Source organism: Diplotaxodon limnothrissa, linkage group LG6 (genome assembly GCF_057381915.1).
Source record: "Diplotaxodon limnothrissa isolate DT_005_m linkage group LG6, D_limnothrissa_male_GT1.1, whole genome shotgun sequence".
Taxonomy (NCBI): domain Eukaryota; kingdom Metazoa; phylum Chordata; class Actinopteri; order Cichliformes; family Cichlidae; genus Diplotaxodon; species Diplotaxodon limnothrissa.
Genome location: NC_140601.1, coordinates 33,013,175 through 33,039,990, shown reverse-complemented (window position 1 = coordinate 33,039,990; position 26,816 = coordinate 33,013,175). Strand labels below are relative to the sequence as shown.

General features: G+C 38.3%; 3 protein-coding genes across 3 annotated transcripts; 2 read left to right on the top strand and 1 right to left on the bottom strand.

Moving 5' to 3' along the window:
- Positions 1-3,074: 3,074 nt before the first annotated feature.
- Positions 3,075-4,971, top strand: tnfsf14b (TNF superfamily member 14b). Its single transcript, XM_085356202.1, has 5 exons — positions 3,075-3,272; positions 3,958-4,027; positions 4,272-4,319; positions 4,417-4,651; positions 4,782-4,971. Exons 1-5 carry the CDS (start codon positions 3,075-3,077, stop codon positions 4,969-4,971), a joined length of 741 nt encoding a protein of 246 aa, XP_085212328.1.
- Positions 4,972-9,575: 4,604 nt separating this feature from the next.
- On the bottom strand, positions 9,576-10,682 carry LOC146630931 (uncharacterized). The gene is made up of 3 exons (XM_085356201.1): positions 10,437-10,682; positions 10,285-10,321; positions 9,576-9,952 (listed from the first exon to the last, which is right to left on the bottom strand). The coding sequence occupies exons 1-3, from the start codon at positions 10,680-10,682 to the stop codon at positions 9,576-9,578; spliced, it is 660 nt and encodes a 219-aa protein (XP_085212327.1).
- Positions 10,683-20,151: 9,469 nt separating this feature from the next.
- LOC146630930 (phospholipid phosphatase 3-like) lies at positions 20,152-26,134 on the top strand. Its single transcript, XM_085356200.1, has 7 exons — positions 20,152-20,208; positions 20,373-20,541; positions 22,390-22,547; positions 22,654-22,940; positions 23,021-23,078; positions 25,568-25,744; positions 25,845-26,134. The coding sequence occupies exons 1-7, from the start codon at positions 20,152-20,154 to the stop codon at positions 25,941-25,943; spliced, it is 1,005 nt and encodes a 334-aa protein (XP_085212326.1). The 3' UTR covers positions 25,944-26,134.
- The last annotated feature ends 682 nt before the right edge of the window (positions 26,135-26,816 follow it).

The window sequence follows — 26,816 nt, the reverse complement described above, 5'->3', positions numbered from 1 at the left end:
CATACTATTAGCTTGCACAACTGATAGAGTAGCTAAAAGTAGCTTAGCAGCTAACTTTAGCTGAGTAGCTAATATTAATTAAAGCTGAACCACATTAAAGTAAAAACAAAAGGTTGCATAAAAGTAAGGTTGTTGTGAAATAAGCTGCCAATTATTATTGTAAATATGAATAGAGAACTAGATGTTGTTATACGTTCAGATAATACCGATATAAAGTCGCTAATGTTATTAAGAGTATTCAATAAAAAATGAAGCACTCAAGGTTCAACAGTTTAGGTGAGGGGATTAGAGGTGTGGCGTTCTCAGAATATAGCTATCCAACCAAAGCACTAAATTTCAATGTTTTCCAATTTGTTATTTTGAGCAGAAAAGTAAAAAAGATGAATTATGCAATATGTTGCCTAATCTCTTAAGTACATCTACAGTAGCACAGTTTGAAGCTGACTAAACACTGTAAGCTGACTAAAGCTCTAGATTCCCCCCCCCCCAGATGATTGAGACTCCAATTCTATTGTTTAAGGGATTCTGTAACATTGTAGATTTTCATCGATACTGCAGAGTTTTTAATTTCATTTTCAAATCTCATTTACTTAAAAGTAAATGCAAATATTGCAGTTACACTCAGAGTATTACCGAACTTACATTTTCCTCAAACTAAATGCTTCCTCTTCAGTGTCTGCACTCCCTGACATTTTGTTTCCTGACCCATTTTCTTTCATTGCACTGTGCTGCTCTTGATAATTTCCTTGCATCTCATCTTAAGAGCCATTAAGTTACAGCGATGATTCAATTCAATACATTATTCAATGACTACCATTTTTATGTATTGTTACAGTATTAAGTTATAATTTGCTTGTTAGTGTGAGTGCTAATTTGTCCTTTAATTTCTTAGTAATACAGATTTGTTGAAATTTATTTCAATGAAAGTTATTTGGATTGTGTGTATTCTTGACCAGGAATTCCCTGCTTACAGGGGGATTGTACATGCTGGGTTTGTGTAAATCACAAAGTTCTGCCTTCACTTTCTCTCCCACTTTCTGAATGTATCAGTAGGTTTCCTACAGTAGGTTTTATTTCTCTTAATGTGTCTAAAACTAGTCAACTTTATACTCTCTGAAATAAAAGAAGTTCCTTTAGTCTTGCTTTTTTGTTTGTCTTAGCACTTTTACTGTAACTCACCACTGGGTCTGTCAGAGTCTGTTCATTTTGTCATTCATGTTGGACTGAGCATGCAACGACCACAACAACTACAGTCAGGCCTTCCTTGGCAGCAGACTTGTCTCTGCCCTCCTTGCAACTTGCAAGTGCCCTGTGCACACACTGCATATCTCTGTTTGTGTGTCTAAATGTATGTGTCTGAAGTAGTAATTTATATTGCAAGTCAGTAAGTGTGTGTGTGTAGTTTCACCATATGGAGTATGTCACGTCAAACTTTCCCCTCCTACAGCAGAAAACAGATTGTAAAAATACTGGTTTCAGGTTATGATAAAGAGGATACCAAAAAGACTGTTTCTTCATAACATTAGAGACAGTGTTTAAGCAGCAGGGAGAAAAAGAAAGCATTCAGTACCACAATTCAAAACGAGGATTGCATTATGAAACAGGAAATGCGAAAGAACAAAAAAAAAAAGAACCATAACCAACACAGACTGCCTGCATTTCTGTACTCCTACTTAGCTGTCCACATTTACATGAAGATGAATCACACTTTCAGGATGTTAGATAATAAAAGTAAATACATTTAAAAAATGACATGTCACTAAAACATTTTTTCAAAGGAAAAAAGTGAGAACTACATCAATACTACTTACAAAAGTGAGGAAAAAATGTCTCGTTGTCTCACTTTTTCCAAACTGCTGCAAACCATCAAGCTCAATCACTGCAAGCTGTTGCTTGTTGAAAAAAAAAAGAAAAGAGAAAGAAACACCGCAAGTTCCTCAAAATGAAAATAAAAGCAAGTTGCTTAATCCACCTGAGACACCTAGAATACAGAAAGAAATTTTATGTGTGAAAGGGGGGGTTTAATGCAAGATTATCACTTACAATGTGGGTGATAGTGCAACACTGTGGTGGGAGGGCTGGGTAGTGGTCAAGAGTGCGGATGTGTGTTACAACTTGCCACCCCAGCTCATCTGGTTTTGCTGTACTTAGTTTAACATCACACTGCGTACTTGCTTAGTATTAGAAATGCTATAAATGTGCATAGCTAGATGAAGCGACTTTCTTAGAAACTGATAAAAAAAAATCTAAACAACTTAAAACCAACATCGACTGTTCAATAAAACATCAAGAACAGTGAGGCAGAAACTAAAGAGTAAGAAAAGGAAGTGTCAGCTGTGATGATAACTATATTCAGCAGTTGTAGGGAGTGCCCCACACACACGCACACTACTCACTCTCTCACTCTTTGTCTCTGTGTCTTTGCTCCTTCCCCGTGTCATCTTCATTTCCTCCTTATATGAGCTGAAAAGCAATATTTGCGATAGTTGACAGCAGGCAAGCGGACACTAGAGGTTGGACTGAGTGCCAATATCTGCTCCGAGAGAAAATATCTAGAGAGGGAAAAAAATTTAATAAATGAGTCAGTAGCGTAGTTCAGAGAATGTTGTTAGGTCTATATTTTTGAAATGCGTTAAGAATACATTTGCTATTAAATATCCCAAACGAGCTTCAGAGGACTGTGTAGAGACTACACTGGATGGTTGGCTGAGCGGTGGAGGAACATTTAAATCCAAGGTAATTTCCCTTTCCCTTACAAGAGTTTTGTTTTTATTATTCTTTCATTTGATTGACAAGCTGTCTTTCACTGTGCTGTTCAAGTAGTCGGGATATGAAGAAATCACATTGTTTTCAGAAACTGCTTGCATCATGGCTACTTAACCTAAATAGACCGTAAAATAACTGATTTGTTTATGTGTAGATTGTTGCTTTGTCACACATTCTTTTTTTAAATATTTCCTGTCCGATCTTCCTTTTCCCCCCATTTCTTTACACTCTACTGTACAACTTTTTTTCCTTCAGTATCTCCTTTGACCTTTACCCTTAACATCTTAGGTTGTCTCTGATCTGGTGGGATGTCAGAGGGCGGCGCAGGTGCCTGCCCCCAGGTGTTTGTGGTGGACAGTCAGGCCAGCTACATTAAAATGCCCCCTGAAAGGAAACCAAGGTGGGGGAGTCAGCTCCAAAAGTTTCTTCTCTTGCTGGTGGGACTGGCCATGTTGGGAATAATCGTCGAGGGATTTTTAATCTACAAACTTTACCAAAGGACAGAGGTGAGCATGAGGTCTGTGTGTGATTGCGTACATGTGTGCTGTAAGAGAGAAGAGAGAAGTGTCAGTGCTTGGACTGACTGGAAATTCCTTCTCTTTAGAATTTCCCTGCTTGCCCCTACGTCATATTGAGACATGTCATTGCAGGGCTAAATGCGTTTCGGTGTGGGTCCTCGTTTGCTCTTTAAGCTATAGGTCGATAGTGACACGTTTTTCAACTGGACTCTTTCTCTAGTTGTACTTCCCTTTATTTGTATCTCAAGCACAAAGCTGCAACATTAACTTCACTTTTTTTAAAGACAGTTTCATAATGCTGTTTATTATTCACCTGCCTCTCACGTGTTATGCCCTCTGTTTGTATATAATATGAACTGCACTTAAAAATCAAACCTAAGATCTCAGGTTTTATTGAAAATATTATTGTTACATTTAGGTTACTATTGAAAAAAATATTGGAGTATGTGGTTTCATACAAAAATAATCTAATGTGTAAAACATTACTTGTATATATACATATATATATATATATATAATGTATTTGCAGAATTTACATTTAGTGTGCATGTGTTTTTCCATACATCTCTAAAGGACACCTTCCCTTATTGCATGAGGTTCCTACATTTTGACAAACACACAAAGATTTTCACTCAGTATTTGTTGTGTTGTATTTATCTTTCCTTCCCTGTAGGCTTCTTCTTCTAACCATGAGCCTGACCTTAAGAACCGGACAAACCCCAAGCCAGAAAGTCTGGTGGGAGGTATTGAGATGCCCATTCTTAACATGATTCATTGATAATTCATGATCTGCATAGAAGACTGTCTGTGAAGGGAAGCCAGAACAATTAAATCATCATATAATTTAGACCATTAGACTGCTAACACGTTGAAATTTTGTATTGTTTTTCCCCACAACTTCATCTTAAGAATTTTATGTGTATATTTAAAAATGTTTTTTTACACTGGTTGATCAATTAGTTGATCTGCCCTTGCTTTCTTGAACAGGTAGGAAGATGAGCAGAGATGAGAGGAGACCCTTTGCTCACCTGCTGGGTAAGAGGCTCCCCTCATCACTCAAACATGAACACTGCATATGAGCTCTTCAGATAAATTATGGTCCAAGCAACTGCTTTCTCTCTCTTTATCCAAGGCTCCAATAATCCTATGGGGACAAACGATGTAGTGCAATGGACAAAAGAGGGTGACGCAGTCACCCAAAACATGACGTATAAAGAAGGCCGACTGACAGTAGAAAAGGAGGGCTACTACTATATCTACTCCAAAGTGATTATGAATGCAGCAGAAGAGTGTTCACTTAGCCAGCACAAAGTCATGAAGGAGACCAAAGCCTATGATAAGCCTATAGAACTTATGCAATCAAAAAGGTACTCTTTCTTTCCTTTCTTTCCTCTCTCCCATTGTTATTGGTGTGCTTATTTGTGAGTTGCCTGTCTGTAATTTTTATGTTTGTGCTGAGTTGATTTAAATGTGACACCTATCATATTTTTCTTCTAGTATTCATTGCTCAACCTCAAAACCTCATTTGAAGCTTCCAGAGGCTTCAGAAGATTTGTGGAACAGTTACCTGGCTGGGATTTTCCAGCTGCAAGTTGGAGATGAAATTTATGTGACACTGAAGAATATAATGAAGATTCATGGAGGGTCTACTCTTAACTTTATGGGGGCCTTTATGGTATATCCCTAGAGACACGTGTGTGCCAGTTTATCTTATTCTATTTACTCAATGTTAATTTTACACCATCTGTTTGGATGATTTCTATGTATAATATATGCACAAAATAGATAATATATGCTGTACCCGGTGTATGTATTTGGATCACCAATGAAGAAATAACATTTTGTTGTTTTATAAAAAAGTATCTGATATTCAGGTTATATAATGCTATTTTTGCAATGTGGTTTCTTGTTTAAAATAAATAATGTTTTTATCATCAAACAAATTGCAAAGCAGTATCATATCCTGATTATGACACACAACAAGAACAACGAATAAGAAGGTATCTCATAAGTGAAAGAATGAGATGCGGCAGATTTTTTTCTTGTTCACATATAAAACTGTGTGAACACTCATAAAATCATTTGGAAACAGCTTGGATACCTTAAACACACTGTGATGAACCACAGACAACCCACATTACATAGCTGCATATTGAGAGATGCAACAAACACCAATGTCTGCAAGGCACTATATGTGTGTGTGAAGTGCAGGATGTGGTTGAGTAAGGATGCAGTGAGGAGAAAATGGGGGAGGGAGTGGAGTGGGGGGGGGGGGGGGGGGGGAGTATCGAGATGCTGGGTCTAGTGTTCCTGACTCAGCTACTTTCACACTTTAGGGGAAAGTTTCACATCACTGAAGCAGTTTCAAGTGGAAAGAAGTAAACCATATAGATAGTCAATGAGGGTTCATTAGCCAAAAATGGCTTCTTCCATGGCATTAGAGTGGAAAGACAGAAAAATGAAAGTGTGTGATGTGGAGTGAAAATAAAACTAAAGCACATGGACTAGTAAAGACAGGTGCAGAGACAGGTAACTAAATCACCACTAAGACAGAGACATAAGTAAGTGGAAAGACTGACCTCAGATACCTTTGAAATATTTGGGTCATTTCCTGCCACAATACACAGATAAGCATCTGTGCAGAGAGGAACAGGCTCAAACCAAGATAGTCTTTGCAAACTTGAGCTCGAAAGCAATGGTTGTACAAACATATCATGTTGCTGAGGTTTATTACTTGCAGCGGTGCAATGTGTCCATTGTCTATTTATGTTAGTGCTTTATTTTACATAGTTTTCTTGGGTTTTACACCCATGTTTTACATACTATTTCAAGTCTCTGTTTTCACTACATTTCTTCAACTTCAACTACATTTCAGAAGCAAGCGTGGCACATTTTGCTTCATTCTACTAACCTGACAAATTTTCTTGTGAACATCATGAGCTTTCAAACACAGCATGTATTCAGGTCATAAAATCTGATGCATTCCTCCTCAACAGTAACAGGATGCATCGATAAAAGGCTGCTTGCACCTTAATGCTTCAGTAGTAACGATCTGTTTGACGTGATAAATGTCCACTGAAAAGGGAATAAGTAATTCCACATATAGTAAAAGTCTTGTGTTTCATGCACATGCAAATTCACATGCACATTCACAATGCAATACGTTTCAAGGGCTGCACATTCACAGATCTGGTGGTAAGAGCCAGAGATGTGCAAACAGGGACACTGACACACATGAGTCCTGAAAAGCAGCTGCAGCCATACACAATGCAAGGTTTAAAATGAAGAAAGAAAGAAGCTTGACTAGTGTTTTGTGAATCTTCACCTCAGCGAAAGCACTTTTACAGCTCCATTTCAGACTTGTCTCTTGTAAGCAAGTAAAGGGTACGTTGCCATCATGCATCAACTGTATGTAATCTTACAGCTAATCTTGTTTAATGCATATGTTAACAGGTCAAATGTTTGAAAATAATTTTGATAGAGTACTTTTAAGTCAGCAAAATCAGATTTATTATCCATGTTTGTTGCCAAAAATATTGTCAGTTCCGTTGTTTGGAATTTACTGTAAATTTGGGGTTTTTTTGTTCATTTTTAAGGTGAAAAAAGGTCACTTTCTCTTTCAGCTTGCAGGTACATGTTGGTATGTGTTTTCTTTGGCAGGAGCTGCCATGCTTTGAGGTGTGTGTGGGTGTTGTGGCACAAGGAGTGACTGACAAAGCATATGAAATTGCACTGTTGCATATGTGTGGGGAAACCAGCACTTAATCATAAAGGTATAAGGGCAATTTGATGTGCTGCAACAGAGCTGCTATAAACTATTCAGCGTGCAAACTTTTCACGAGTTTCTATGTGCGGTGACGGTTATAGTTGGCTAAGAAAGCTGCAGAGAAGTGGTTTACTTTTCAAAATCTGTCTTTTATTTACAATGCTACTGTCCTATCTAACTTGATCTGAATTTAGATAGAACTGAAGTTTATTTGACAGGCTATTGACTATTTGACTGCACTATGAAATAAGGAAAATCACTGAGGAAACAACATGAAGTCAAAAAAGGTAAACTACGCAGCAACTTTTTCCCTTTTGTTTTCAGATTTTGCTCAAAGATAAACAAATAAAAATTTATTAGAAGTAAAGACATTTGTTCTAGAGTAAAAATAAGAGAAGAAAACTATAAAACTACCACAACAACCTGGGACATGTATTACAAACCAAGTTTATCATACCAAAGATTTCTCAGCTGCTAGCACACTAAGTATATGTGGGTGCATATAGCAGAACTCACCAAAGATGGAAACTCCCAAAAAACAGTAATTGTTATACAAGAAAGAGAGATTAAACAACTTTATGGCCTTTTGCCCTAAGCTTTACAGTTTGTAGAAACACATTACGAGGAGGTTTCTTAACAGAAAGTTTGCAACGCCGCATTTGCCCGCTTGTAGTCCATGAAAGACAAAGCAGGAGTCAAAGAGTTGGCCAATCAGGTTCACCAGGGTTTTTGACTGGTTGCAGGAAGCTGTACCAAAGGTGGAACACCTGCCACTACCTAGTCACCTATTAAGGGTGCAATGCTGGTAGGTGGTGACTTCTCGTGTCCAAAGACACTACTGCAGATGTGCCATAAGTGAACCAAGATTTTTTTAACTTAGCTATACACATTACAGCAGTGTAACAGCACCAAACAAGTCTTGTCCATGTTTGGAAGGCTGGCAGAAAATTGCTAAATGTTAAATAAAAAGTCAATAAAGTTATAAATGTATCTGCCTAATTTTTAAGGTACAGCTATGTACAGCTGTGTGCGCCACTGAATCGTTTAGAGGAATGAACAAAAACAACAAACTTGCGGGCTAAACCAGCTGTAAACAACTTCAATAAAGATAACGGGAGCTGTAGGTTCACTCGTAACCACTGGTCCCAAAAACAATGCATCACACCAAATGTGTACCTGTAAAAATAAACAACTGATTGAACTTGAAATTTCTTTATTTTTATGTTTCTTTCAGTTTTGAAAATCACTAGTTTAGAAAAGTGAGTCCATATAAGCAAAAAAAGAAAAAAAAAAGAAAAACACTGTACCTGCATATGCACAAAAACACATGCACTGATAGTGCATGTGTTTTTGTCATATGCAGAAAGTGTACATTCATCTTTAAAAGTAAGGATATGATTAAACTTACTTTGTTTTAGTTCGTTACATTCAGTACTTACTTTTAGACCAAAACCATCTTTTTATATGTACATGTACTAAAGCCTGCTTTTTGCTTTGAGCATTTGTTGGAACCATGAAAATCCTCATTCATTATGACAGCACCAGATGAAATTTTGTTTCACTTGACATCTCCATCTCACGTATATACGGGAGGTGTTTGTTTGGTGGCTTATAGGTTTTTTTTTCTTCACCACACATCATGGTAAATAAACAGGATGTGATGTGCATCCAGTTCCCGGAATGAGGTGTGTAACATTGAGGTAAAATTTGTCACAGTCGCTTTCACATTTTCTTATTTACCACCAAAAAATACTTCATGTCACCACATCCATGTTTTTAATATGGATTACAGAGAAATACATTCAACAATGGGTTCGTCCACAGGACTTAGACATCTTTTAAAAGCAAAACAATTTCTTAGGTTGAGTCTTTACACTTAATTGTAATTAATAAACAAATAAACTGAATGTTTTAGAAATTCTGGATATGTTTTGATTAACTCTGACTTTTTTTCTGCATAAGTGCACAATCTCACTCATCACTTGGTTACTCATTGCTTCCAAGAACAGATTAACAACAGAAGAACTAAATGCATCCCTGAAAGGGTTTTTTTTTTATTGTGGTTGCAGAGGCCTAATGACAACTTGAAATCTGTATATTGCACATCAATATCAGTGTAGTGACATCTACTGTACATTTAAAAAAAATCCTATACAAAATATAAACATTTCTATAAATAAAAGTTATAAATAAAAGCAACATAAGTACATAAATAATTCCATATCACCAAATAAATATACAGAGAAACATTTTTACATAATTACATACAATGAGGCAAGTTTCTAGTCTCTCCATATTCTCTTTGCATTATCACAAATGCAGCTTTTCTTGAGTCTCATAAGGTTCTTTCTCCTAGAACCTTTGCAAGGAAGCTCGTCATAGCTGTGAAAAACAGCACCCAAGCCTGTCCGTTTTCAACTATGTGGGTTTATGAAAAAACGGACTTCTGTTCTTACTCGTTACAACCCACATGTCTCGGGTCCATTTACTTCTAGATAACAGCAGTAGCACTCCAGCATGTGCATCTATGGGTCTATGAGGAAAATTCCAAATCCTGAGCTTTGCAGCTCCAGTTTCCAGTCTTCTAGGCCTTTCTGTACTGTCATCTGAGTGAGCATTCCCTGGTTTTTTAGTTGAGCAACAGTCCAGCATTTCCTGCTCACAGGTAGTATACCTGCTGGAAGCTCCACTTTGCAGGTAAGTTCATCACCTACTTTCACCGTGAGAACACCCGCGTTGCATATGGAAGTGCAGGTGAAATTTAGCTCAACATACATGAAGTAGGCTCCATCTTGTACTGGCGTCAGTGAATGCCGCTCTGGGTCGAAGACAAAGTTGCTTCCTACAGTTGTCCGTTTACCATATGAGATGGATTTCCATTGCATGGTGGAGTTTTCCAACTCTGCAAGAGGAGACAATTACATTTATTTTAGTTTTTGTTTACACAAGATAATCAGATTTGGCGGTTACACTTATAGATTTGCTAAGACTTGTAACCCCATTTGTTGTAATGCAAAATAGGGTTTTTATTTTTCTCAAAAACTTAAATGTACACTTTTCATATAAACAGCAAACAGTAAAAGACTAACAATAACGTTAAACCACGAGGTCATTATTTTCTGCCTACTCTAAATCTTTTGCAAAAAAAATGTTATAACTTCCGTTTTTTCTGTAGATTCAAAAGACTTTATGTTACATGGCTTTATATATTTGGAAAATCAGTAAAAGACTTACTTGAGTTGGCGGCTTGTAAATAGGAAAATTTCTCCATCTGTTGGCAAAACAGTAAAGAATTTGTGAATCAAAATGGATAAATGTAAGAAAAGAAACGATATAAAGTAAAAGGTTATACAAACTTTCTGAACAAAATGATAATAATTAATTACCTTATATGCTGGGGAAGATGCGTCTCCCGTCTGCTTCTGCGGCGTCCCAACTGATGAGGGCGAACTCAAGGACTTCATGTCCGACCGCAGTTCCATCACAACCATCGCTCCTCCGACTGCAAGAGCTGTGGTTGCCACAAAAAGAAAGCTGATGGACATGACTAAAAAATTGTCCAGGCACCTTCCACGCTGAGGGCTTCTTTCCTGAAGCGCTTCAACGTCCACGTCTTTGGCTTGCTGTCCCATCAATTCGCAGTAGGGTCGCTTGAGCTTCGGTCAAAAAGTTCACACTGAGCAGCTTTTATCTTCTCAGAATAAAAAGGTTTGAGCGAGCTTTAAAGTTTTATAGGTCCGGCTTTGGTTGGTTGACGACCAAAAGATAGTCCGCTCGTCCGCCGAGTCCACTGCGTGTCTTGGTTTAAATGTTTCAACTGTAAGCACCCATAGCTATTTATGTACGTGAAGTCACTTTCAGACAGGGAGGAAAAACGCGGAAGTCATGGGTTTCCCTACCGTCCCCACACATTCACACCCCCTCCTTCCCTGGTCTTACAGGAGGTGAGAAAATAGACGCGCAGATTTTCCGCAGCGCTCTTCGCTATTGCGCAAGTGCACCCTAGAGAAGTGCGGTGGAAAACGAAAGGGACAGAAGAGACGATACCTTCAACTGCACTACATTCCGAAACAGTCAAACATAGCTAACCTTTTCACTTTGAACAAAGCAGGACTGGCAAAAGTGGCACAATGGAGATAATGATCGCATGAAAAAAGCGAATATGGACGCGGCTGTCTTAGGCCTTATGGGAGATTTTTTTTTCTTTCATTTTTTTTATGTCGGTGTGTGTTTGGGGTTTGTGGGTGATTGGACAGTGTAGGGCATTTGTATGTATAATAATAAAGAGAGAGAGAGAGAGAGAGAGAGAGAGAGAGAGCGAAAGAGAGAGCACGAGAGAGGGGGGAAGAGAGTACTAGGAGCAGTTTTACCAGGAGCATGTCAAATGACAGTGTGACTGGTTGCACAAAAAATAACCAGGAATATCCCTTCTTGCGTTTGAGAAAGCGAGAGAGCGAGAGAGTTTTATCTGCTAGGAGCAACTACAAGCAGTTTCACCAGAGGCATGTGAAATGAGACTGACTTTAGCTTGAAAAACAAAAAAAAAAAGCTAGGGATATCCCTTTGTTTTGTGTGTGTGTGTGTGTGTGTGTGTGTGTGTGTGTGTGTGTGTGTGTGTGTGTGTGTGTGTGAGTGAGAGAGAGAGGGAGAGAGAGGGAGCCCAAGAAAGAGAAAGACCGCAAGAGGTTCAGCTATTAAGAGGAGCTGGATGGTGGAATCTATTAATACTGCAAAAACTATTTTCCCTTTTCAGCTAGTCAAACTTTAGTCTTAACAGGTACAGTTCAATGCTTTGATAATAGAAGTATGGGAATTCTCCACCATATCTGTATAAGAGAGGGGAAAGGCACGAAGAGTTGAAGAGTGACACTAAAAGGATTACATAGTGAGAGTGATTTTCTCAAAAAAAAAAAAAAAAAGTAATGCTTTTATTTAAGAAAGGAACTTCTGTCTTACACAAAGTCAAAATATAACTGGCCAATATTATTATCTTTATTCTATTATTATTATTTTATTTCATTGTCTTTCTAAATATTTTACATGCCATGTAATAGCTTGGTCTTCTATTCATTAGCATATCAGTTTCACCATCACAGTCACCACTTGCTTCACCATCAAAGAACGTTTAGAAACCCAAACGAGGTACATGCCGCAAAACCATGAATTCTATCAGAGTGGCATGGCTATCTGGCTTTCTGAATTCAAAATGTGATGTTTACATATGCATTAACTTACTTACAGGATGCTTCAGTTTTTCAACATGTTTGACATGTCTGTCTTCCAGTTTATGCAGTTGTTATAAAAACTAACCATTAACACAAAAGGCAGTTATTAGCTATAGAAGCAGCTAATAACTTGTGACTGACATTTCAAGTTGAAACAAACAGAACATGCTTGTGCTGCTTTCTGCACAGACGTGACATTTACAATGAGATGTTAAATATAAACTTATCAATTAATTACTTTTTTGTCCTTTCCTTACCTCACGAGTGCTCATTTCACTGATCCTCTTGCAATAGAGTCTACGCCGACATCGCTATCCACACACATTTGAGAAAGGGCTTTTTGCTATCTGTATACTACATAAACACTTTATTCGCATTCATATAAATAGTCATGCTGAAGTTAGATGTTGGTCCAGACTAAAATATATCAACAACTATTTGATAGTTTACAGTGAAATTTTCTGCTGGATAGTGCAGCATAAAAAAAGCTGCAAGACAGGGAAGTCAAGGTAGCAATAAACCAGTAATAAAAACACATGGACAGCCATTTGTTTATGTTTCTATTTATTTATTATCACCGGTGTAAAAGTGACTTACACATTTTAAAAAAACTTGTAAAAAAAACTAGTAATAATTAAATGCAGATATGAATACATGCAGGGGGGGGGGGGGGGGGGGGTTACTGTAAAAGAACTAACTGGACTGATCACAGGCATTACAGTCTATTGTGTAATTGATGGTGAATAACTAGTGAAGACTCTTCCTCTAGCATCAGGTGATGATCTGTAGAGTCAGCATAGTGTATATTGGGATTTATGGTAATGGCACTCTAATACTATTTTTGGATCATGTTAAGGGAATGTTTGTGGCTGTTCCTGAACAAGAAGTCATGGGTAAAAGGAAGTGGCTACCACTTAGATAACAAACACAGTGCAAATTCTGGCACTAATGTATACAAAAAAATATTTAAATATATATATAGCTTTATCATAGAAACCAAAAAGATGGTGTATTGTTCACACAGAGGGTAATGTTTGTGCTGTATTTTGTACTTTTTAGATCACGTGAATTCAAAAGAGGTTATGGGTTAGTAAGAATAACATTTAAAAACATTATTGCTCTGCTGTCGTGTACTTACAAACTTATTTTGAATACAATAAAACACATTTACGTGCCTGTGTGTCATGTTTAGTTCCTGTGTTTGTTTCTTCATCTCTGACATCATTGCTTAGCCTTTTAGTGCTGTTAAGTAGAAAACTAGTGAACAACTTGTGGTAGAGAAATATTGCCACTTTTTATTTATTTGAATGATTTTTAAGTTCCAATACTTCTACTTTTATGTCTCCTAATAGGGCCCTGATTTACAAGATATTTTGTTGGCTACAGACAAGTTTAAAACAGAGCATGGAACTCAATAGTTTATATTGAGTCTATAGTGATTACAAATTTTCAACTCCCAATTTTTCTTTTACATATTTTGTATGCACTGTACAAAACTCACTGTGATTTGCTCAATAAATTTGCATACCTACAGTTGAGCTGTTCATTCCATATATGTATACATATGATAGCAGCTCAAACATCCACTTATTATTAATCAGTTTGTAAACGCTCAAAAAAGTGGGGCGACTGAAGACTGGAAAACTATTGCTAGGTCTGATGACCCACGATGTCAGTTGCAACATTTGGGTGGTATGGTCAAAATTTGCTGAAAGCACCATAAAAACTTGGATCGAGCTTCCTTTGCATCACAAATTTGGGGTGGTGGTGTTGTTGGTTGTGCAGGGGATTGCTTACTGGCACACTTTGGGCTCTTTAATAACTACTAAGAATTGCTTAAATTCCACCTGAGTATTGTTGCTGACCATATGTCTTCCCTCATGATCACACTTTACCCATCTTGTGATTGCTCCTTCCAGCAGGGTGAAGGGCCATGTCTCAAAGCTCAGGTCATCTCAAAGTGAATATTCCAATATGATAGTAAGTTCACTGTAATTGCTTCCACACTAGATTAAAAGATTTGCGTGATGGATGTGCGGCGGACAAATCTGAAGCAGCTGTGTGATGCTATTGTGTCAATCATCTTGTTAAATGTATGCCAGATAGAAGTAAGGATGTTCTGAAAGCCACAGTTTATCTGCTATATTTTGTAGATAAACTGTATCTGCGGGCTATTAATTCTCCAAAATGTAGGCTCAGGGTTAGAGTAGGCACTTTCACCTCACAGGGTTGAACCATTCCAGTACAGACCTGACAGGAGGGCCACTGTCACTATTTACATTGACTGACTACAGGTTAGTTCTGCCAAAACTTTCAGCTCAGTTTCTCTCAAATTAGATTTTCAGCTGAACTGTCTCAAAGTTTTTCTTAGTTTCTTCTCTGTTGAGTTTTTGGGGGATTTTTTCGAAAGTTTAAGTGATGTCCAAAAACCTTTATTGCTGCATTCATGCAAAGCCCAATAACAATGTTTTTTACATTATAATACACAGGTAAGTTTTACATCTTCAATTGCTTTTTGTTTAGTAACATTAGATAATGTCATGGCCTTTGTGACGCTATCTAACCTTAAACTTTGGGGAAGACAAAAACAAAAAAGTACTTAATTAAAATATCATGAGGAATGACAACTGAGAAGCATGACACGGTAATGGGAAAAATGTGGGGATTCTTGCTGTGTGGGTGACTGAGATGAGGAAGTCAGTCTGAAACAGAGAAAATAAGAAATTTAGCATTACGAGCATTTGTAGAAGGTCATATGCTCCACCAGGGCAAACCCATGTCTTCTGTTCCTCAATGAAACTAACCACAAATATACAAATAAGCAAACTATTAAAAATAAGGCAGCACAGACAAATTCCTCAAGAGTTTCCCAGCTGTTTTGAAAAAGATTGAGCTTGTTAAAAACGAACAGCATCTGTGTGTGTGTGTGTGTGTGTGGTATTTAGTTTATCTGAATTTATGATCTACATCTGTTCACCTTGCGTGTTGTTTTAAAAGATTTCAGAGACCTTTGTTAAGAGGAAGTTGCATAGAGGCCTTGTAATGTATGAGAATAAAATCATTTTACAAAATGACGCTCGAGCTTCCTTACGGAAAGTGACGAAATGTCGGAGGAAGGTAAAAGAGGAACTATGTCACTGTTAAATGCCTCAGATAAAGTAAACAACTGCTAAACGTACAACCTTGCACAAATACACACCCACGCACATTTCGTCCTGGATTTTCTGTGGTCAGGATTACATGTGGCCCCACTTCACCTAATTGACCAAAAAAACAAACAAACGTTATGATGTGCTGGGTTTTCTCACAGGGAAGTAGCTCTCTGTGTTTTCACTTCACAGTCAGGATCATGCTATCTTTCTATCTTCCTCCATGTATGAAAACAAAAACAAAAATGGCTAAACCCCAGGATAATTGCTAGAGTAGAGCATCCACTGATAGGGGTTTTGCTGCCACCTACTGCTGACAACTGTTTATCTTGAATGTTGTGCTGCAGTTTCACTTAACAAAATAAGTTAATCACCAATTTCTTAATTTACTCTTAATTTAAAAAAGAAAAGAATATTTTTTATACATTGTAACACTACTTGTGAGGATAAAACGACTCGTAAAGTTGTTGTGTTTTATTTCCTTGTGAGCAAGCTTTTGTTTTCCATGTCCCACGTAATGAAAATAAATGCAACATATTAAAAAATCAAGCTTATCGCACCAGGTCATCTAAAAAATGTAAATTTATAAGTACATTTAAAGTGTATGAAAACTGGAAAAGGGTACAGCAAAATGTAAAGTCTTTAATTGTACTCGTCTCTTGTAAGACGAGGCAAAAATTGTTTTTTTTTTAAAACATATCTTTGGTGCCTTTTTGGTTATTCCCCTCCTTGGTTCGTTCAGGAGTCAACCACCACAAAGTTTCTAAAAGAAAACATACAACTGGGACTTTTTGTTTCTGTCATTGTAAATAGGGTCACTTTTTGTTGTGCTGATATTTTTCAGTGTACACGTTGGTTTGCTTACTTTTAGGAAAGTGGTGCTACTGATTTTGCTACACAAAAACAAAGGCATAAATGAACAAAATGTCACGAGTTCGAAAATGTTGAGAAATGAAACAAACCAACGGAGGCCCAGGAGAGTGCAATCAAACAATGAGTTTATTAAAACACACGCAGGAGGAGAAGTATACAGCATCACATCAGCACACCATCTCCTGCTAAAAATACATTTGGCAATAGTTATATAACATCAGGGTTAACGCCCCTTCTTGCGTCGATTACAGATCAAATACATCGATTACAGTAAAAGGTACATCTTAGATGGCTAAAAACAGACACAGAAGTTCTTTTTTCTATAACATCTTTCATACATGGCAATACATTTCAAGTCTAGATGGTCTCTGAGTACTTGTCCTTTTCTTAACTGGTCTTCTGTCATCTGTTACTAAGTAAACTGAAATGCAGTTAGAAGCTAAATGAATTTCGGGCCTTTGGCCTGGCAGGCTTCTGGATTATATGTGTGTTGTAAGCGTGTTTGCTGTCTATCCTTCTATGCTCCAAGTCACCTACACAATAGATTGTGAAGACATAACGCTCCACAAAGCTTAAAACCTTCTTTAATAGACTGAGCATCAACACTAAATGAGCACAAACATGCAATGTGTGTAAAATAATCATAGCTGCACCTGTAATAAAAAGGTTAAGGTGATGGCCATAGCTTTAATAAACATCTTTAATGCAATATCAAGGCTGTAGGATATATTATTAATCCAATGTTAATAATGCAGGTTATATTCTAGCAGTAAAATAATTTCTGTATCTCCACATTCCCTCTTTTGACATTTTGAAAGAAATCAGTGGCATTATGGACATCGGAACAACCGCTCCGGGGTCCACAGCCCTTGTTATTACCTTTACCAACAATGCTCTGGCACACGGAATGAGACAAAAACCACAGGTGACCAGTATCCCTAAAAATGTAGCAATTGAAAGCATAACCGACATAGCCAAACCCTTCCATTGGCCAAACACGGATGACATCCAGCTCTCCAGCGGGTTGTCGATACCTGAGTCCTCATGCATGGTTTTAGACAGAGTTTTCAGGCCCTCCAGAGCTCGGGTTACCGAGCCATCTGGAGCAGTATTATTGGGGATAAAGGTGCAGCACATGTCTCCAAACATGGCACAGACGCCCCCTTTCTCCACCAACAACATGTCAAGGGCCATTCGATTTTGCACTCCCATCAACGAGGTCGGACCCAATTGTTCTGCGAACCCTTCCATGGCATCCCTAGTAAGGTTAGAGAGTCTCAGCACATTGTAATGTACATAGTTAATGCGATCAACATTCTTATTAGGCGTTACCCAGATGAATATACTTTCAAATCCTGAAGCTACTTGGTCTGCTAGTTTATACTCGTTCGGAACTCCCCTGGGCACCCCTATGGAGTCAATCCAGGTAGGAGAGTTCAGTCTGGGGTCGTACGCATGGGTACCCTGGGTCCCTCTTTTTTGCCAAAATGTGTCTTTTACGTTTGGCTGTTAAAGTACGTGTGGTGCGTTGTGGAATGGCTTTTACCTGGTTTCCAATGAGTATGAGTGGAGCTCCCAGCCGCACCATAGCACATGTCCCTTCACTTCCCAGAGGAACATGGACCAAAAGGGTTTTCTGCCCACAATAATAATATAACCCACTTCTTGCCCATGTTCCAATCACTGTGTTTGGGTCACTTACATTGTTTGTGGTTCTTCCCGTGAGTGTGACAGCACACCAGCTTGGGTCAATTTCTCCCAGTATATAGCATTGCTGGTAGATAGACTGTGCTCCCTTTTGTCATATAGACTGTATCCAGTATAGACGTTATCAGCTATTTCCAGTCTTCATGCCTAGCTTTTAAGCTAAAATAACTGGTTGCTGGCTCTGTAGTTTCACGTTGCATGGAACTGCATGTTCCAGTTACCACAGTTCTTTCACACATTGGCATCAAACCACTGTGGGTATTTTCCAAAAGCTGAACTTTACTATTATTTGTCACTGACACAAGAACCACATCTTTATAAAGTACTTACTTGTAATGTTTTAAATTGGTTTTCAGTCATCGTTCTCCAAACTTTCTGAAGGTCTTTCTAAGTTTTTCTTTGGACATTGGTTACTTTTTCACTCATTTATAGTTCAGGCACAAACCTGACCATTTTTAAAGAAATGCTTTTTGTTTTGTTTCTTTAGCCGCTTAACACAGGCCCACAGTATAAAATATAAACTTAATATTGTTGTGTACAACAGGGTATTGAATTGGGGTGTTATTAGGGTAGTTATTAGGATAGTATTAGGGACATATTAAGAAGAACAAAATATATATTATTGATCATTTTTGAGGATAAGTGCAAAAAGTCAAAATACTATTTTGAGGGGAAAAAAGGCCAAATATGGAGATTACAGCTGTTTTAAGGCAAACTGTCACGGCTTCTGTAGCCTCTACAAAATGCCATGTGTAGATGAGATAGTGAGATCATACTTCAGAATTGGTTTTAGTTACAAGGAAATTATTAGCATAGCAAAGACCTGACACGGGAACTGAAAGTTCCATCTGGCCCTTCAGTTGAGCCATTCTGTTCACTAGAAGCCTCAAAAATTTGACCTCAGTGGAAGGGTGAATGTCAAGAAGCTACGTTCAAGGAAAGGAAACAGGAAGAAAAGAATAGGGTATGCCAAATTTCACAAAAACCACAGTGAATGAGTCAAATAGAGCTATTAATCCAAATTTGAAATTTATGGCTGAAATCATCCACAATATGTATGGAAGAGATCTGGAAAACGTGGAGGGCCAAAATTAATTAAATATATACATCATGAAATAATTAACTAAGTGTGTTGTTAATGAATAAAAATCTGTAACAAGCAATTAATTAAATATCAGTAAATTTAATTTAAATATTTAATAAACTGTTTGTTTATTACAAATGCAAAATAATTAATTGCACATTTATTTAATAATGTGTTAATTTATTTCTTTTGGGCACTCGTGTCCCTCAATAGAAGAAAGATAATGCCAATTCTAGAAAAGCATAGCTGGAAAGAAAAACATATGATGACTCACTGTTAGTCGTGGACTGCTCTCCTCATAACCTGGAACTCAACATCCTTGAAGCAGTGGGATCATCTTGACAGAGAAAAGAGTATACCAGCATCCAAAAGAAGAGCTCAAGAAGGCTTGCCTGAGAGTTTAAACTGTATTGGAAAAGAAAAGAAAAGAAAAGAAAAGAAAATTCAGTCTTGTTAAGATTGTATGAACTCAAAATACTGTTAACATCTTTTTCTCCACTTGTTACTTCTACCACCATCTTGTAGAATTCGCCTATAGATTTCAGTTGAGGATTATTCTTACTTTTTCAAACAACTATGTAAAAATTACATTTAAAAAGTACTAAAGTAATCAGACTCAAAAAGTAAAATATGTCCAGATCAATGGCAAATATTTGTATTTTTTTTAAATGTGGGCTAAATTACTTAAAATACTTCGAATCTCAGTGTTTTTTTTTTTAAGTGATAAGAAGTTTTATTTAGTCTACTTGTGATTTCTTCCCAATCCCCCATCACCTGCATTTTTGTAGGCGATAAGTCATACAGTAGTAGTGATGGAGAAATATCTTCCAGACTGCATCCATGCAATAACCACCGTCACACCGTGACACATATCTGATGTGCTGCCTCTAATTAGGACTTGCGGATTTTTCCCTCCCTGTTTTCCCTAATGTTCGATGAGCTGACAGGAAGAGAGAGGGAGAGAGTGAGAGATTTTATCAACTAGTTTCGCAAACCACGCATATCTTTAAGCTGACGGAGGCACTTCAGCGAGTCTGAACGAGCCCTGCAGACTGACACCAACATGAGTAAAACATTTCTGCACTTTGACAGCGAAGAAACACGTCACCACGCGCTCCAGGTAGCATATTAAATACTCCGGGAACTTTTGGATTAACTTTCACTTTCCCTGGAGATCTGCACATGAGTAGCCAAAGGGCGCTCCCAAGTTTCTGATGCCAGTAAGATCTACAACCGACCTACAATTCGCAGCTAATCGTCATGTTGGATACGTTTGCCCCGCAGAGCGCCGGTGTGCCCGTCTCCAGCGCGGACCTCCAGCTTAAACTGACGGAAAACAAGAGCGGCCTGGGGATGGAGAACGGCACTGGGAAGAAACTCATAGAGATAACTGGACCGGCTTTATCCAAAAGAAAACTTCTGGTCGGCTTAGACCTGCTCTGCCTCTTTCTTGGTAAGAAGGCCTAGCTAATTGGATTTGTCAGTGTTTAACATAACACTATATTGCTTATTGAGGGGTCTGCATTGCCTTGTACAAGGCCATGTATTCCGCAGCATAACATACTTCAACATTTAACCCTGTGTTATAAGCTGATACAGCCCTGTGTTCATTGTGTTACTGGACTTCCGTGCAGTTTTTTTTTTCATTAATTACAACTACACTGGTGCCAGTGTGCATTAGTACAAACTACACTAACCGATATGCTGAATGGGTCTCTGTATTTTTTTAACTGTAGGCTACAACGTAAGAAACTTGTTTTCTCGTGAATGTTTTTATAGCTGAAATCTGCAGTCGATTCAGCAGTGAGTTGATAGACTTCAATCAGCTAATAACATTCTGTTGTCTCGAAAAGGGTTTGTGGATGTTTTTGCACAATTCTGTTAAATTCTTCCAAATAATTCAAGAAATATGGGTATTATCAAAGCGAGTCATTTGTTGTTTGTTTAAATCCATATGTTCTCCTACAGTCTCGAGTCATTGAGGAATTTGTTCATCAGCGACAAAATCCCGTGCACTTGTTATTGCTTTCAATAAGATCACGTCGCCCATATTAAGTGCTGTTCCACTTTGTTTTCATCCCTTCATCAAGAAATCAGTGGGTATTTGGGTACTTATAAACGTGATGATCTTAGAGTCTTCAAAAAAAAAAGCAGCAAATATAAAAAGGTGAAAAAAGGAGGAAACCAGAAAAGTAAAAGAGACAGAAAGTTCGTTTTCGCCCCTTTCATCTACATGCCACCCCTCTTTTTCTGCTGCTCTTCAGCTCTTTGTGCCAGCTGGTTTGTGCATTGCCCAGGGAATTGTGCAGTTTCCATGACAACATACAGTTCTCAGGGTAGAGTCAGGCCAGGGGGAATTCAATAAATAATGTACGATCCATGACTATCACATGTGTGTGTACACATACATGATCACGACTCTACTTGTTGACCCTAGCTCATAGTGGTATTGGTGGTGGGAGAGGGGTTATGTAATGCTGGCTGACTGGAGCAAGCTGGACAGAGAAGTAGCCTGTATTAACAACAGATTGGATCTGTGCAGAAGGGTGGAGGCCCTGCGAGAAGTCTCTGTTTCTCTCTTTCTTTGTCTGTTTTGATGTCTGTTCCCCACCCTTGTCTTTTCTGTGTGTGCGTGCAGGCATGCAAACAGGAGGCAGAGAAGGAGAGAGGACATGAGAGACAAACAGAGACAGTGTGAGGCTGGTTCTGGCTCGGGTCTATTGGCGCTTTTACGCTTTGTTTTGTTGGGAAGAGCTCAACTGGAGTCACAAACAACCCCCCCTTTCTCTCCTCATCAACAGAAATGCATACACTTAGACACAAATACACACATGCGCAGCCAAACTGGGTCTTTTACTGAGCGCTGCCTTGCTCCGCTCTTCCACTCTCAGTGGATTCAGCTTTTATTCAGTAAGGAAACTGGAGCTTTCGGCTGTTCTCTGAGTTTCTTTGGTCCCAGTGGAGGAGTGTTACGACCCCGACATTCCTAATGGTTGTTCTCCAAAGAAAAAGTTGGATTTCCTTTTTTCTGTAACCGTCTTACTTTCCCAAACTTTTTTCCTTTCTCAAAATCCCTATTCATCTGTCTTCTATGTAGCTTTAAATTTATGTTTTGATTATATTATTTTTGTCTATCATTAACAATGTCTCTTCTTGGTTAACCTGAGATGAGAACTTACTCCTCTTTTCTCCTCCCATGTATCACTTTCAAAGAATACTTTCACCCAGAGGGAAACTGGGGATTTAAAATACTTAATTTTGGTCTAATTCTATTTTTCTCCCTTTTCTTCCTCCCACTCAGCTTCCATCCCTTTATTTGCATGTGAGCTAAAGGCACTGAGTCCTTACAGAAGAGGCTTCATTTGTGGGGATCCCAGCATCACGTATCCTTACCTGCACAGAGAAGCCATACCAGATGAATTACTCATCACAGGTGGCATCATCATCACCGGCCTCACTGTGAGTATTCATCATCTTCATCATTCCTGTCGTATCAGTCACCCCATTGTCATTTATTGTACAACAACATGTAATCTTGCGATTCTCATGTTGCATCTGAATCTAGATCGCCCTCGGCGAGTGTTATCGGGTGCGTTTCCACGGTGTCAGCTCGAAGGCCTTTGTGAGGAACGTATACGTTTCGTGCCTGTACAAGGAGCTGGGGTGCTTCCTGTTTGGATGTTGTGTTGGCCAATCACTGACCAACATGGCCAAGCTCAGCGTGGGACGGCTGCGACCGCACTTCCTGTCAGTGTGCGGCATTACCTATGCATCACTCAACTGCACACCTGGGACCTACATTGAAATAGTGACTTGTCGCCAGCCTGACCACCAGTTAGAGGAGGAAGCCAGGTGTGTGTCTGCATTCATGAATTTGTGCTTTTAATGTCGTATTGAAATTTGCAATTCTAAATACTTCTCCACTTTTTCAGGAAGTCCTTTTTCTCGGGCCATGCTTCTTTTGCAATGTTCACAATGCTCTACTTAGCTGTGAGTATCTCTATTTATTAGTCACTTTTTCAAAAATGTTTCTCTTCCTCTATCTCTCTCTCTTTTTCTCTCCCACACACCACACATTCATACTGGCAAAGAAAATTGACTGTCTCTCCAATTTCCAATTACCATCACTCTGTAAAATGCTGAGAGAGAATGAATGAAACAGGGACTCATCCCCAGTCCAGTTAGCATCAAAGAGCGAGAGAATAAGAGATGAGGGAATGGAGGGAGATACGGCACAAACAGAGACTGCTTTGTTCTGCTTTGGGAGGAGTGTGACCTCGTCTCACTGTGCTGCTCTATTGTACAAGAGTGTGTGTGTGTGTGTGTGTGTGTGTGTGTGTGTGTGTGTGTGTGTGTGTGTGTGTGTGTGAATATGTGTACTCATTTTTATGCAGACGTAAATGGTGCATCAGCAGAAATTCAAGTATTTTTACAGCTAACAAGCTCAGCGTAAAGAAAATATAACATGATTGTTCATGATTGATCTTAAATGTTCTATAGTGTCCTATAGAACTTTACATATTTATATTACATGCAAAGAGAGCGTATTTCACTATTAACCTTTGGTGGGAAGATTTGGACCTGGCTTAGACAAAGTCTGAGTCAACAAACTGTAAAGTTTTCAGCTTACAACAGCATTTTAAGGAGGGTTTACCCGCTTTAAAGTGAAACAGATGCACAGGAATCACTTTTACTGCTGTTGCTGCTGTTATATAAAACAGTGTTTCACAGCTTTCAGTGACTAAAGCACAGAGGGGTCATTGCGACATCTATTATTTCAGGAGCACACATCTGGATCTTTAGCTACCCGACTTTGTTCTCTCACAGTGTCACTAGCACCACTTTATTTTAAGAGGGAAATTATTATTCATAATTTTTTTTTTAAAAATCTTTTTTAAACTTAGGAACTCACTGCCTAATTCATAAGTGGAACTGAAGGCACAGTTGTGCACTTTCAGTCTTTTCTTTGTCCTGACTTTGTCTTCTTTTGACTTTCTATGGTACCTTTTTTGGTGGGAGTGGGGGGTTGATAATTTAATGTGATTTTCATGCATCTCTCTGAGCAAATGAACACTAGGGTGCCAAAAGGGGAAGCCACTTTGTTAGATGACAATGAGAGCCGACTCACAACAGTCTCTCGTCACAATATCGGGTGTTTTATGATGTGAGTGGCGCGTTGGCTGTGACACACCTGTGACAGTAGATCAGGAATAATTTCAGAATAATTTTTGCTGCTCGTGTGTCCATAAAACAACACTTAACTGTTAATTTACCATTAAACAATAACAAGATTATTTGCCTCCTGTTGTATTGAAAGTTATCGTGAAAGCTTTAACAGTGCACTGGTGAAAAAGAGGGGAGATGGATAAAAAGTCAAGTTAAAATGGTTATAAAGTGCCTTAAGAGAGTAATTCCCAGCCATGTTCCCAAGAAGGGGCACAAGTATCACCGGTGGTATTTCTTTAGTATCTAAGTTTTCAGCTAACAGAGCTCAACTAAATCAAAAAAATGAAATAACCATTAAATTAAAGAACTGCACCCATACAAGTCTGAACAGTAAACTTAAGTAAGACTAAGCAGTAGAGAAAAAGATGAATGCATAAATGATTAAAGCTGGTGAGGAAACCTACACAGAAGTACATCATTAGCTCGTTGACACTGTTAACTAATAGTAAACCAAATGCTGCCTAAGCATAACGGATAAACACTTTAAATAGCTAGTTAATCTTATGAATAAAATTATTACTCATTATTTAGCTAAAATATGGCTAACAGTTAAATTGTTCATCAAGAGTTCAAACACAAATGCTAGCAAAATATTATAGATAAAATGTTGAACTTGGTCACCAAGACTCAAGAAAGTAATGCATACAAAGGTAGTAGTTGATGAATGCTTACATTATAAATATATATATTTATGAATATCTATGAATAGTCTTTTGCCATGTTTCTGCCATTTCGGGATTTCTTTCTAATATTGCAGGGTCTTTACCCTTTATGTACGATATAAAGCACTTTGAGGTATTGTGGACTGGAGCTATATAAATAAAACTCAATTGAATTGAATTAACTATCCATAACTGATAAGTCCAGAAACAGGTGTTGAGTACTCTCAAAGATGCTTCAGATTCTATAACCGCCTATAACCTTCATATGCAATGTTTAATCATTTGTAGTATCAAAATTAAATATATTTGTCATTACCACACCACTCACATTTATGAAACCTCTCTCACAAAAAAACAAAAACATATCTTAACCCATCTCAGAAACCACTTATCCAATCACCATCCACCATAGCCCTTACCTTCTGGTGGAAGCTGTAATTCCCTGACCGTCAACACAAAGAGAGAACTTTTGTTCCCCCTCCCCACTGTAATCCGTAGCTTTAGCCACAATTATCTCTTCACTTGTAAACGTCTTGTATCTGTAATGTATTGCTCAGCGCATTTAATATTGTTTTTGTTTCTGTAATATAGTTTTACCTGCAGGCACGGCTGACGTGGCGTGGAGCTCGGCTGCTGAGACCCATGCTGCAGTTTTTCTTGATTATGCTGGCAATCTACACAGGCCTGACCCGTATCTCAGACTACAGGCACCACCCGTCTGATGTATTAACAGGCTACATACAGGGAGCTCTCACTGCCTACTGGGTGGTCAGTATAACTTGCCTGCTTGTCTTTGTGCATCAATGCGTGTCCACATGTCAAAGTCTGCTTAATCCTCAAGTTGGGCATGTGTTTATATTTCTCCCAGGCCTTCCACATCTCGGCTATGTTTAAAAGCTCCAGTTCAGATCTCTCTCCGACCGAGACCCCTGACAGCCCCCTGTCACCCCACCATACTGTTTGCTAAACCTCATTCCCACTTACCGCTGCATCTGCCTGCATCCACCTGCATCCACCTGCTGCCTGAAGACTGATTTGGACAGACAAGAGATCTGAAGAATGCAAGACCATTTCCTGTGAAATCAAACTACAAACCTCAGTATTTTGACAGAGTGAGGGGAGAAAAGGAAAGCAGACCTTATGAAATACTGTCAAAGCAAGCAGTCAACATTTTGTCCTTGAAACTGACATTAGCTTCACATGTAACACTTACCTGTGAGATGAGACTACAAACAAGACTGAACGCAGAATCACTATCACTCCACATATCACTTGTAAATATATAGTTTTTTTTTACAATTCAAAAACTGTAAAAGCACTTTTTTATGTCCATGATAGTGTTAATAATTAGCACTCTACAATGACTTAGTATGTAGCATGTAAAATATTTCATACAAAAGTTAATTATTTTGTGTAGTTTATTTATCCACCCACTGAATGTTGTTGAAGGAAAGCACAAATAGCAAAAAAGCAATTCATTTAAAAGGTTTGCATCGGGTGTTTTCATTGGATGCATCCGTCCATCTCTGTGTTATGTAAGTGAGAGGACTCCTAACAGGATCTTTGTTTATGGAAGAGGATGGATGCCACTAGTTCTCAGACATTATGAAGTTATGCATGCTTGTAGATAACAGATCATTAAAAATAAAAGTTTTTTTTTAGTTGTTTAAATTTCATTGTAATGTATGTAATTAAAGGGTTTGACCACTTGGGGGCACTACTGCAAGCGTGTAAAACAGCTTTCACATGTTTACATAAGCAGACAGAGAACATGTCATCTCTCATTTGGACTAAAGCGTCTCTGTCCACCTGAGAATTCCAACATTTTTTCTCTTTTCGC